At 47.7% G+C, this 13,634-nt stretch overlaps 1 protein-coding gene across 1 annotated transcript in view; it reads left to right on the forward strand.

The window, feature by feature from the left end:
* The first annotated feature begins 492 nt into the window (after window positions 1–492).
* The window catches only part of jing (AE binding protein 2 jing), a 67,315-nt gene continuing 54,173 nt past the window's right edge, over window positions 493–13,634 (forward strand). Inside the window, exons 1-2 of the mRNA XM_076197567.1 lie at window positions 493–563; window positions 1,008–3,462. Of these exons, the coding sequence (XP_076053682.1) occupies window positions 493–563; window positions 1,008–3,462 (2,526 nt within the window). The remainder of the gene's footprint in view (window positions 564–1,007; window positions 3,463–13,634) is intronic.

The raw sequence follows: 13,634 nt of genomic DNA on the forward strand, positions 1-13,634 counted from the left end.
TCCACCCCGGGCAGGCGGGCGGGCGGGCGGGCGGTGTCTCCCGGCTGCTGCGCCTCCATCTGCGCGCCTCGAGACAGGTGCATCTCCAGATGTCTTGGGACAGGCGCATCTCGTGTGGGAAGACGTCGTGATACAGGTGCATCTCGTGTGGGAAGACGATGCGAAAAAGTCTTGGGACAGGTGTATCTCTCGTGCAAAAGCGTTTGGAGGCGGAAGTATCTCTTAATAAGGACTTCTGGAGTTAGGGTGCATCCAGCCAACAACGGAGGCTGGGACGGGATTGGTGGGTGTTTTGTGGTGGTGGTGGTGGTTGTAGTGTGTGTGAGAGGGGGGAAGTGCCCGCCCTGGGTAACGTTTTTACCTGAAATGGACATGATCCTTGCTATGCGCCCTTGTCCCAAGGTGGGGTCCTTCCTCTGGTAGATCGGGGTGGGGGGTTTGGGGCAGCCAGAACAAAGGTCCTCCAAGTCGTTGAAGACTGATGCGCCCATAATGGGCGGGACACCGTCCGGCCTTTTCCGCAAAGGCTGTAAGAAGTACTCTGAAGTCTGGTGCGACGTACAGTCAGTGGCAGGAGTCGTGATCCCGCCAGTGTTCAGCTATGCGCCAGTTTTGTTTATGAGTTTGTGTATATATGTATATATATATATATATATATATATATATATATATATATATATATATATATATATATATATATCTAAAATATTTTGTGTGTGTGTGTGTGTGTTTCTCATACAGTTATAGTGATTTTCAGTTTCAGCCAAGGAAGTTGTATGAATGCAATAGTTTCTGCAATTTTAATTACTTGTGTAGATCCGTTGGATGTATCACAGCTTTGACTCATGATAATACATATGTATGTAAGTTTACTCATTAATCAGGATACATATATATATATATATGTATGTATGTATGTATGTGTAATATATTGGTTAATTGAGGTTATCAATAGTCTGTCTATCCGGTGTATAATGTACACTAAGCTTGTGTTCCTTTTGTTGCAGCGGCGTGGGCGGCGAGTGCAGCGTGTCCTCCCCCTGCTCTGCCTTCACGTGCTCGCCTCCTCCGCGACCCGAAGAAGACCTCAACACAAGTGACTCTCTCCTGTCACCCGAGGTCCCGTGGCCCCCGGAGGAGCCCCGTGGGCAGGACGGCGACACTACTAAGGGCAGCGCCAACAGCGGCGGCGGCAGAAGCGACGGCGCTGACGACAACGGTTTTCTCGATGCGGACTCTTGCCTCCTCCAGGAGTCTCGTCCTCTTCTGCTAGCGCATGTGGATGCGTATCCACCCCTCGTGCCCCTTGCCCAGCCCAACTCCCCGCGCCCCACACCCCTGGGCAGCACCTCCTGCTCCTCCCAGCAGCAGCAGCAGCAGCAGTTCCCACCTGAGGAGCAGCAGCAGCAGCAGCAGAGGCCGAAGAAGAAAGGGAAGAAGAAGAAACAGCAGCAGCAGCAGCAGCAGCAGCCAGGAAGTGGTGAGGCCCAGACAGAGCATCATTACCACCACCACCAACCCCACCAACCCCACCACCACCACCACCGTCAGGAAAAGGAGGAATATCGAGAGGAGCGGGATGGCGGCGGCGCAGACGGCGGTGGCAGCGTCAGCAGGGACGGCCGCCACAGCAGGGTCCGCGGCCCCTCCAGTCAGGGTCGCGTAGGACGACTGCCGCATGCGGGAGCCGGCGGCGAGAAGATGGCGCCCAACGATGGGTCCAGTGTACGAGTCAGTGCAAGCAGGAAGGGCAGCAGCAATAGCAGTAGCAGCAACAGTATCAGCGAAAGAGAGACTCTGATGGGTGGGGGAGGCGCCCAGCACCCACGCCCCAAAGACCGACCCCCGGACGTACGAACTACTCGCCGCGCCTCCTCATCCTCTTCTTCCTCTTCATCCTCCTCGTCCTCAAACTCCCTTGGAATGTGCGGAGAAGTGGAGACGAGTAGCCCACAGAGGCGCCGTAGTTCCGTGGAGGAGCGACGCGAGTCTCCGAGGGATTCGAGAAAGCGGACGCTCAGCGACGACATTCGACGCAATGGCCTCCGTCGGTGCACAAAGGTGCCGCGCCACACCCTCTCGCCCACGGCCGGCGGCGGCGGCGGCGGCGAGGGCAAGGACGGCCTCAAGGGCCTTCCAAGCGGCGGTCGGAACGGAGTCAACGGCCTCCGGAGGCTGAATGGGACTTCACCGCACGTGAACGGCGTCGTCAGCGACCTGAAAGTAGCGGTAGCGGCGGCGGAGATGCTGCGGAGCACCTTCAGCCGGCTCACCGCCCTGCCCTGCACGTGCCCCGAACAACAGCAGCAGCAGCAGCAGCAGCAGCAGCAGCAGCAGACTCCACCCACGTCGGATCGGCGAGGGCGTTCGGGAGGGAACACTCCTGGTAGTCCCACCACGCGGTCGGGTCAAGGGAAGATCACCGAGTACTTCACGGCAGAAGTGAAACACCGGGTCTCCAAGCTGAACGGCTTCAAGAAGGACTTTAATGACGTCAAGCTCGACCTGCTCGAGTACGGAAAGAGCAACGGGTTCAAGTGTGACCATGTTCTGAACGGGCGAGTGAACGGTGTCAAGAATGACAAGTTGGGTGCGCTGGCCCTCGGGGTCAACGGCGTGCGGAGAAGAGCGGCGTCAGGGCCAGAGTCCCACAAGGTGGTGTCCCCAGGTAATGATCTCTGTGGCTCCGAAGGGAAGGAGCACCCTCATGCTAAGAAGGACCAGACCAACAACCACCACAACAATAATAACAACAATAACAACACTGTGTTCACAAGTGCCAAGACTGGGGCCTTGGTGTCGAGTCGGTCGAGCAGAATTCAACAACAGCAGCAGCAGGAGGTGGAGGAGGAGAAGTCCTCCTCCTTTGCCGAGGACAAGGAGAGCCCGAGGGAGGCAAGACTGAAGGAGTCCCCCTCGAGGGTCTCTGGTGGTACCGTAACGAGGGGTAGCGCTGCCACCACCGCTGCCGGCGGTGTCCACTACGCAACACCGCCCGTCGACGGCGGTAAGCAGGCGGCAGTATCGCTGAGGGCGCGACCCACTCAGGGAAACAGCGCTACACCTCAGGGCGTCTCGGCGTGTAGTGCAGGTCCGCCCCATCCCTCCTCCCCTCCGTCGCCAGCATCGCCCACCGGCTCTAAGGCGGCGGCGGCGGCGGCAGCAGCGACCTCCTCGTGTTCATCCTCCCCAAAGGTCTCCCATGAGGGGAAGCGTCAGAGCAAGACCCTGAACGGGTTTTGTGTCCCGGCTCCTCCGACCGGGACCGGCAATAGCAGTTCGCCAAAGGCTGCCGTCGCCGGCACCCCGACGGCATCGCTGGGCGGTGCCACCAAGGGACGCCCCCCTGTCAGGTTCCCTGCTCCGGAGAAGAAGAAGAAGGACTTCAGCGTCGATGTGTGCCGCTGGCAGGGCTGCAACCTTCGCCTGGATGCCTCCACGTCCCTCCTCGAACATATCCAGGTGAGTTTTCCTCCTCCCCCTCTCTTTCACCTTGTGAGCAAACTCCGGGGTGGCATAATACAGGAGTCCGATTGCTCTGTGGGGACTCGGCAATTTTATTCTGTAGCGTTCCGGCCTTGTACGTGGGAGGCGTGCTCGATTCCCGGTGAGTGTCATCCAAATGTTCCAGTCGCATTTCCCAACCCTTCTCAGTAGTAGAGGTGCGGGACACCATTGCCGCATGTCACTGATGACACCTAGTATGGTCGAGCTGTCAACTCTGTTTTCAGATTATATTCACAATCGCACTCATTGTAACATCCCTAACCTTACCAAAAACGGACGAAGGCAACATGATGAGACACAAAGGTTGTATAGTTTCCCAGGTACAGGCCAGTGGTCTTAGAGTGGATGATAAACTTAACAACAACAACCCACACACATACAAACATACGAATCTAGGGTGGACTGGGGTGGGGTTGGGGCTACCAGGTTTTGTTTCATGGTCACAACCCACCACTGGTAAATTGACCAAGGATCAGTGAATATTACAATGGAAAGCTAGATGTTTCCGTGTCAGTTGCCATTGGCATTGTGTGACTGCAAACAGCGAAGTTGTTGCTAGACTGTTTCATTCAGTCAAGGGCAGAATGGAAGTCTCGATGGTTCGAGACCTCTTTTTATCAGAAGTCCTCCCTTTTAATTAACAAAGTCGCCTGGGCAGAACAAGAAGTTGTCGAGGTGGAGAGTGTTGGTGTGTTGATGAATGGGTTGAACCACCCAAAGAGTCGAGAGAAGCTTCCAATGCTCGATGGGACCCGGGTACCGAAGACAACTGACCAGGAAGGACCTGGCTGGTAACGTTATCGGAGGTGTGCTGGTCTCGCGCTCGCTTAGCTATGAGTTCGAGTCCCGTACTTCTCTCCGATTCCCAGCCGTGACTGTTGCCTGACCCTGAACAGCCCCTAAAGCGCATCATAGCTTCGGCCTCAGCTACGTGTCTTTGGCGTAGGCCCCTCACCTTCCCTTCTACTAAGGTTGAATACAGATGGGAATTCCTGGTCCATATTAGCGGGTGTAAAAACGTGTCTCTCCACACACATATTATGCATGCATACATATACGGTCACACACAGGAGAGACAGAAGGTGGAGAGACGAGATCGAGAAGTTTGCAGGAGTGACGTGGCAGAGGATGGCACGGTCGTGTGATTCATGGAATACTATGATGGAGGCCTTTGTTCAGCAGTGGACTCAGGATGGCTGATTTGATTGATTGATTGATAATGTGTGTGTGTGTTATATCTATATTGTGGGTTGAGGTAAAGGCGTTGGTGGAAGAGAAGCCTTGAGCTTCTGAGGACCGGTTGCAAAGAAGAGCTGGGAAGCAAATGAGAAATACAAGAAGAGAGGAGAAGCACAGTACAAGGTCAGAGAGGCAGAGGAGAGCAGAGCAGATGTAAAGTGGGTTAGGACTTTAACGGAGAATTTCGAACATGATAAAATAATGTTTTGGAAAGAAGTTTTAAAGTGTGAGGGGAATGATTCGGGTAGAGAGAGAGAGAGAGAGGAAAAGTAAAGGATGTCGACCGACAAATGGAAGTGAAGGCGGGGAGGGGAAAGTGGGTAGATTGTTTTAGGGATTGATTGATTGATTGTGGCAGTGAGAGACGCTAGGAAAATGACTGATGGAGAAGAAAACGACAGGGCTATAGGAAAATATGAGATACAATGGAAGAGGTGAAAGCTGGTAAAGCACCTGGGTTAGGTGGGTGCCACGTGGAGTGTCTGACAAAGGGAGGAACAATCTTAGTGGATTGGCTAGTAAGATCTAATATGTGCTTAAAGTAGTGGACTGGAGTTTCACTATATCAAGAAAAAAGATGAATTTGAACATTGTAGTTTTAGAGAGATCAGTCCTTTGAAGATAGTTAATAAGACGTATAGGAGAGCGAGTTCATTGAAATGAAGTTTGGGCACTGTTTTTGTGTTATGTCACCGTGTTTGTTCAGTGTGTACATGGATGCAGTATGGAAGATGAATACAAGGCTTATGATTAGGGTTTAGAGATGGTACGTGAGAGTGGAAGTGGGAGGCGAGCCAGTTGTTGTTTGCAGGTGACACTGCGTTTGTGGATGAGTCAGAGGCAGCTAGTGGCGGAGTTTGGGAGGATATGTAAAAGGAAAAATCCAAAAGTAAATGTGGACTTGCGTAATGTGATGAAATGTATAAGGGGAGAGGGTAGAAGTGAAATGGAGTAAAGTTAAGAAGAGAGGCTTGAGGAAGTGATGGGCTTATTTAGGGTCACTTGTATTTTATAGGAGGGAATGGCGGAGTGGAGGTGGAGGTAAATTATAGAGTAAGGGGGGGGCAAGGAAATGTCTTGGGGGGGAATGAAATGTGCCATAAGAAATAAGTATCTGTGGATGAACGCAAAAAGTAGACTTTACGAAGGGATGAATGTGCCCACGGCACTATATGGGTTAGAGACTTTATTTTAAGGGAGTCAGAATGGAGGAACCTAAATGTGTAGGAGATAAAAGTGCTTCATGAATATGGTGGGGTTACAAGATGAAATGGAGAGCGGGGTGGAAAGAGAGCTGACAGGTTTAATGGTAGTTTGGGCTTATAGAAAAAATGAGTGAAGAAAAACTAGCGAAAGGTGTGGAAGGCAGAGGTGGATGGAGTGGTGTTGAAGGGAAGACCGAGAATGGAATAGGGGGATAAATGGGGTGGAGGGGAAAGGAGAGGGCAAGAGATAGGTGTGAGGGGAGAGTTTGTGTGGATGGCGCTGCCCAAAGGGATAGCTTACTCTCTGCCCTGTTAATTCTGGAGTGGATTGAGCTGGGGGGAGGGGGTCTCTCCATGTAATGAAGCGTTTGGGATAAACCAGCTTCGGCTGTGGAGGTGCCTTGTGTTGCTGTGTTGCACCTGCCCCGGGTAGTGGGTGAGAGATCGGGATGACCCTTCATCTACAATGAGCTAAGATAAAAGGGACGACTGGGTGTGGAAAAGGCGAAGGATGTGTGCCTTGGCTAGGCTACCCCCCTGTAAAGGGGAAAAGAACTTTTGGTGTGTTTGGGTGTTTGGTGTGTGACATGTGACAACCCAGATGCACCAGCAGTTCCTTTGACCAATAGTATAAATGACATTGGGTGTTTATTTTGAGTGGCGGCGGCGGCCGCGGCCGTGGCCGTGGCCGTGGAGAGGGGTCAAGCGGGACGAGGATCTGCATCGATTATACGTAGACTCGAGCCCCGCCAGACGAAACAGGTGGTCTGACCTGACCGGACGAAGAAGTCGAAGAAAAGGAGGAAGAGACATCAGTAGCTGGACGTATATGTGTCGGGAGTCCATGGTGTGTATATTCGCACCCTCAGGCCGTCATGGTGGCAGCGGTGGCGGTGGTGATTACCTGCTATGAGTGGTTGTGTGGAAGTTACTGGTGGTGGTTTCTTCTTGTGGTGGAAGCGGTTGTGTGCTGGTGGTGATCGTGGTCATTTGATGAATGTTGGCAGTGGATATACATGATGATGCTGGAAATGGTGCCCGCAAGTGGTCAGCAGGGGGATGACTGATTCATTAGTGGAACGTGTTACACGGATCACCTGGTGTGGTGTAGCACGACCTGAGCCACCTGCACACACACACACACACACACACACACACACACACACACACACACACACACACACACCTCGTGGCGCCGTGGTTAGAGTTCCCAATTGACGCTTCGGCGGTCCGGGTTCGAATCCCGCCCCGGGCTGAAATAATTCGAGTATCGCTGCGCTGCGGGTCTTTACTCCAACTCTCGTGGGTGGGGAGTTGGGTGTGTGTGTGCGTGTAAGGTCACAGCATTACCCATAGATCGGTCATATATGAGCTCTCTTCGGAAAGGGAAATAGCTGACGATCACGAGTCCAACACGTGATCCAAGACCATGGTGAATCACACGAGCGCGCACATGCCTAACCGTTGCCGCCACAACTGCCCTTGACCTGACCTAATCTAACCGCGCACTACGACCAGCTACCAACAACCACCACACCCTAAGCGTTGTAAACAGGAAGGCGAGTAGTTTGAGAGCCTGCCAACAAACACTCTCACCTTTGTTTTAACACAACCATGGCCATCAAACCGCCTCATGAACGCTATCACTGTGTTTTGTTTTCAACATAACCATCCCACCTGCAATGTGTGTGTGTGTGTGTGAATATATATATATATATAATATATATATATATATATATATATATATATATCATAGATTATCTTTCAGATCTTGACGCAGCCTGACTGCACTTGTGAAACTCCTTTTGACGTACAAAACTTGAGTCGACAATGCAAAATGCTACCACGGTCTTTGTTACATTAAGGATCTGTACCTCTCATTGCGAGTCCCCACTGGCGTCAGCGACAAGAACAAGACCATGTCTGTGATGGTCACCACCAGGACCACAACCTGTGACGAACCACAACCGCTAACATAGCGAGATATAAGCGTCTGTGCTACCATACCACCACAAACATCGCCAGTGGCAGAATTACACACATCATGATAACATGGTACGTCCCATGTAGAATCGTCCCCAGCTCCTCTTGTCTGAGTCTCGCCCCCAGCCACTCTCACTCTCGACACTGCTTTAGTCCGACGAGGTTTGCAGTGCCCTCCTCCTCCTCTTCCTCCTCCTCTTCTTCCTCCTCCTCCTCCTCCTCCTCCTCCTCTTCTTCCTCCTCCTCTTCCTCCTCCTCCTCCTCCTCCCTGCTGCCGTCCCTTTAAATTAGTCTAGAGTGAAACTTTTTTAAGGGAATGCCAGAACACAATGTCATACACTGTGTACTTTGTGTGTGTATGTTTGAGAGAGAGAGAGAGAGAGCACGACGTGAGAGGGAAGAGGAAACAGTAGACTTATTCCGAGTTTATTCCTCACGAATTTCGCAGTTAAGCTGATCTGCGAAATTAGGAATAAACTCGTACTAAGGCTCTAGTGGTTCCTTTTCCCACCTAGAATATATACAGTGTGTAATATATATATATATATATATATATATATATATATAGAGAGAGAGAGAGAGAGAGAGAGGGAGATGGGTGACGAATGAGAGTGGAATGGGTGCATGCCATGGCTGGCTACCTTCCTCTTTTAAGGGAAAAGAGTCCTGCTAGTATATATGTACGTGTGTGTGTGTGCGCGCGCGTGTATGCATATATATATACATACGTATATCTGTATATACATGTGCATCTGTGTGTATATATACATATATATACATATATATATATATATATATATATATATATATATATATATTTGTAAATAGTAATCCGACTGTGGGTTCTTCGTTATATATATGCGTGTGGGAGTGCGTATAACATGACACTTTAATTTTACGGGTAAATGGACTTGCAGTGATGTGTAGTTATGTCGCTGTTGACCGTGATGATGGTCTCGGGGTTGGGGCAGGCCGTGGCGACGACGACCACGGGAACAAAATGATTTGGCGATGTCGCCAGTTTCGGCAGCAGTAGCAGCCAGTCGTTGGTCATGGTGGCGGTGAAGATGATAATCAGCGTCGTCCTAATTTTTTGTCGTCAGTTGTTGTTGTTGCCATGCAACTGTTTTAGTTGTTGTTGTTGTTGCCATGTAACTGTTTTCGTGCTGCCGCCGTTCGTGATTGTAATGATAAAAAACAACGAGCCTGTAGGATTGCCCGTGACACTCAACAAGAAAATATGTTATATATATATATGTATATATATATATATATATATATATATATATATATACTTATAATGAAAACAAGTACTTTTGATATATTCTATTGGTATATGTAATTTCTTTCGTTATTATTATTATTATTATTATTATTATTATTATTATTATTACTGTTATTGTTACTATCGCCTTTGGTATTTTTGTGATTATCATTCCGTAGAGACCATTCACACAGTCTCTATGACTTCCCCATCTGGCGATATTGTCCGCGAGGATAGAAGCGCTGGTCAGTCATTGACAGTGAAATGCTAAATCTCTTCATCGTCGTAATTATTACCATCGATGTAGTCGTAAGTAAACAGAACATATTTGTACTTGGGACGAATTACCGTGAAGTGTAACGACTCGCAACAACAGCAGTGGTTGAGCGCTTCATGTTCATAGACCAGAAGAAACCTCGGGTTGGCTGCGTGCTGATACAGCAGCAGCAGTTGCGAGCGAGCGAGCGAGCGATCTAGCTTAGTGGGTACAACAGCAGCTCAACTGACGTAAGGCGTTCCCTCGTTGATGCAATTGTTGGTGTGAATGGCTAGGTAGGCAGTGACAGGACAGTTGATTGCGCTTTGCCAGCGTGGGCAACAAGGTATCCCCAAAGTATCACACAGTGTCTTTTTCCCACTTGGTTGCCCGGGTAGTAGTGTAGTTGAGCAGTCATGGGTGACGTCATGTCGTCTTGCAGTAGTCTGAAGTCGTAGAACACCACCACCCCACTACGCGACCTCATATCTACTGGCAGAGCATCTTCAACAGTTGTGGACAGATTTCGTGGATTTCATATTTCCGGGCCTGAAACCAAACGCCACAAGAAGTAACTATGATTCGTATTTCCTCTTGGGCATAATGCTGCAAGTCTCTGTAGTCGAACTTTTCAGTTTCTGAAATTTTGTTGAAGGATACGACATCTAGTCGTGAACTAGGGACGTCATCTAGATGGAGTTACGGAGACGGATTGTGACATCCGCATGGCCAGGCTCTCGCCGCAGCTATGTCGTGGTTGTAGAACACAGCGAGTCATCGACTTCGTGGTATCTGGTGTGTGTGTGTTATGGGAGAGAGATACTGAACATCGTATTTTGATAACTGCGTGTATGACGAGCGCTACAATGACAGATTTAGTTGTGATACAAAGGACATGACGAATGGTGACATCACGTCGATTGGGTGTTGATATGAAAGGTCGGCTGATTTTTTTAGGTCGCCTAGGGTGTCAAATAACTCAAATGACAAAAGGGTTTTTGATAAAGTGACAATTTGGCAGCTGTGCACGGGAAACGTGGATTGCTATTGGCAGCTTGGCTTACCACGTGTTTACGAGATGACTGGCGCTACGTGGCAAACCAGTCGTCAGTGACGGACAAGAAAACAGAAGTGGGGGGAGGGGAAGGGTGGGCCAGTATCTTCAATTTAAGTGCGTGACATACCTTTCTTTTATTTTGTTTTATTTTTCCTTCTTGGCCACCAGGCGATCTTCTTCATCTCTGGCATCCTAGCCCCGAAACACACGTAACACACACGTACGCACGCACACACACGTACACACGGACGCGCACACACACACACACGTACACACACACAAGATACAAGGCTTTCATTAAATGAGATGCTGAAGGGTGGAGGAAACGTGGTACTTATGGGAGATTTTAACTGCAAAGAAATTTGTTGGGAAGAGATAAGGGTGAGAGGATCTTTGGGGAAATATATTACTTGACTATAGAACATACAATGACACAATGGGTTAAAGAAAATACTAGATTTAGAAATAGTGAAGAACCGTCGAGACTAGATTTATTATTTACGTCAGAACCTGAAATTGTGGATAATATTGAATAAAAGACACCAATTGGGAAGAGTGACCACATATTACTTGAGTTAGAGCCAAAGGAGGAAATATATATAGAGCAATACAGAAAAGGAAGACTGATGTATAGTAAAATGGACTTTGAGAAACTTAGGAATTTTTTTCTTAAAGCGAGCTGGGAAAAAATCTACAACGAAGAAATACTAGTGGAAGAAAAGGGGATGATTCTAATAGAAATCTATAATGAAAGAGTGGATAAATATGTCCCAAAGCAAAAACAGGAAAAGGTGTATATGAAGTGCCTGTTTAACAGAAGCTGTAGCGAAGCGAAATATAAAAGAGATACAGCTTGGAAAAGATGGAAAGACAAAAAAAAAAGTGGCAAACATATCAAAGGAATGAATATGTAGAATTACGCAGGGAGGAAAAAAGAAACTATGAAAAAGACAGTAGAAAAATGTAAGGATCAGCCAAAACTATTCTAAAGATATGTGAACGGTAAACTAAAAAACAAACAAGAAATAGTGAAACTACGCCAAAGGGATATGGAATACACAGAAGATACAGAAATGGCTAAAGTCGTGAGCAAACACTTCAATTCGGTTTTCACTAGAGAAAATGTACAACATCAGGATGAAGGCCGAGAAGTTAAATACCCCCCCCCCACACACACACACACGCACATGAGGGAAATAATAGTAACACGAAAAATAATAGACCAAAGGATGAACCTTGATGTCAGGAAATCGCACGGCCCGGATGGAATCGCAAGCTGGATACTAAAAGAATGTAAAGAAGAACTAATAGACAAAATATTTAACATAATAAATTGCTCACTCAAAGAAGGAAAAATACCAAACTGGAAAACTACCGATATCGTACCAATATATAAAGGAGGAAACAAGGAAAACCCAACAAATTACAGACCGGTTTCCCTTACAAGCACGGTAGCCAAAATTTGTGAAAAAAAATTATAGAAATTAGATGGATAAAACACCTGGAGGAGAACAATATATTAAATCCGAGTCAATTCTGATTTAGACAGAAGATCATGTGCCACAAAGTTGATATATCTTTACTCAAGGCTATTAGATATAATACAAGAAAGGGATGGATGGGCTGATTGTGCATTCCTATATCTACAAAAAGCTTTTGACAAAGTACTGAACAAAAAAAGTACAAAGAAAACTGGAAACCATAGGAGGGATACAAGGTAAAATACTAAAAAGGATGGAGGATTTCTTGCATGGAAGAAAAATGAGAATAGTGCTCAGAGATAAGAGTTCTACTTGGGAAGAGGTGATTAGTGGAGTTCCACAAGGATCATTTTGGGCTCCAATAATGTTTGCTATTTATGTGAATGACATGGACGAGGGTGTGAAATTTTACATGAGCTTCTTTGCAGATGACGGAAAACTGTTGAAAGTGAGTACTGAAACTGATTGTGATTCGCTGCAGAGAGATCAGAACAGGATTTGGGAATGGAGTCAGAAGTGGGAAGTGAACTTCCATTAAGAAATGTAGCATAATTGAATTTTGAAAAAGTAAAAAAAGGATATTAGGACAATATAGAATTGGTGCAAAGGAAGTAAAGAAAGTGGGATCTGAAAAAGACCTGGGAGTAATCATCACAAAAGACATGTCCCCTGATAAACATAAACAAAATTGTTGGAAAAACCTACAACTTGGTAAGATCAATAAAGGTGGCTTTTACTTACACGAAGAAATTGTAAAGAAAATACTGGTCACACTGATAAGGCCAAGACTGGAGTACGCAGCGACACTATGGTCACCCAGTACCAAGAAGAATATGAAGAAAATTGAAAGAATCCAGAGCACTTACGAAGATGGCCCCAACACTCAAAATTGTCATGTGAAGATTGCCAAAACTTGAATTGCCGACATTGGAACAAGTAGAGAAAGAGGTGACTTGTTGACTATATAATAAGCTATCTACAGAATCATGAAAGGTATGGAAATCCTTGATAGAGAAGACTTACCAAATTGGGACTTGGAAGAAAGCTCAAATAGGGCAGTTAAAGAAGAGACCTGAAAAAGAGCAGCTTTCCCCCCCAGAGTGGTGGATGTATGGAACAAACTAGACGAAACAATAGTGTGTCCAAAAACCATACACGAAATTAAGAGCAAATTAGACATGGCGAGATACAGAGACGGGACACCACAAGCGTAGCTCCCCTAGCCGTAAGATACAACTAGGTAGGTAAATACACACGGCTGTGTTGGTACCGCGCTCATCCGCTAATTTAGTGGCCCGAGTTCGAGACTCGCCTAGGGCTAATAAATTCAGCATTGGTGCACTGCAAGCTAGCACTCCAAATCTGGTGGGCAAAAAGTTTTGTGTGCGTGTGTGTTAGGTCACACCATTACCCATGAATTGGGTCGTATTATGTCAGAGCTCTCATCCGGAAGGGTAATAACTGTCGATCACGAGCCCAACGCGTGATCCAAGTTCGTGGTGAATGACACACTTGTACTACAGAAATACATCACCATATCCCTTAACTTTATATTGTCATCATCATGCAATGAGTTCGCAAAGTACACACACACGCACGCACACACACGCACGCACACGCCGTCTTGTACTCAGTGGCCTGT

The sequence above is a fragment of the Oratosquilla oratoria genome, chromosome 14, assembly GCF_046742065.1.
Source record: "Oratosquilla oratoria isolate Oo_2021 chromosome 14, ASM4674206v1, whole genome shotgun sequence".
NCBI classification, from domain to species: Eukaryota; Metazoa; Arthropoda; class Malacostraca; order Stomatopoda; family Squillidae; genus Oratosquilla; species Oratosquilla oratoria.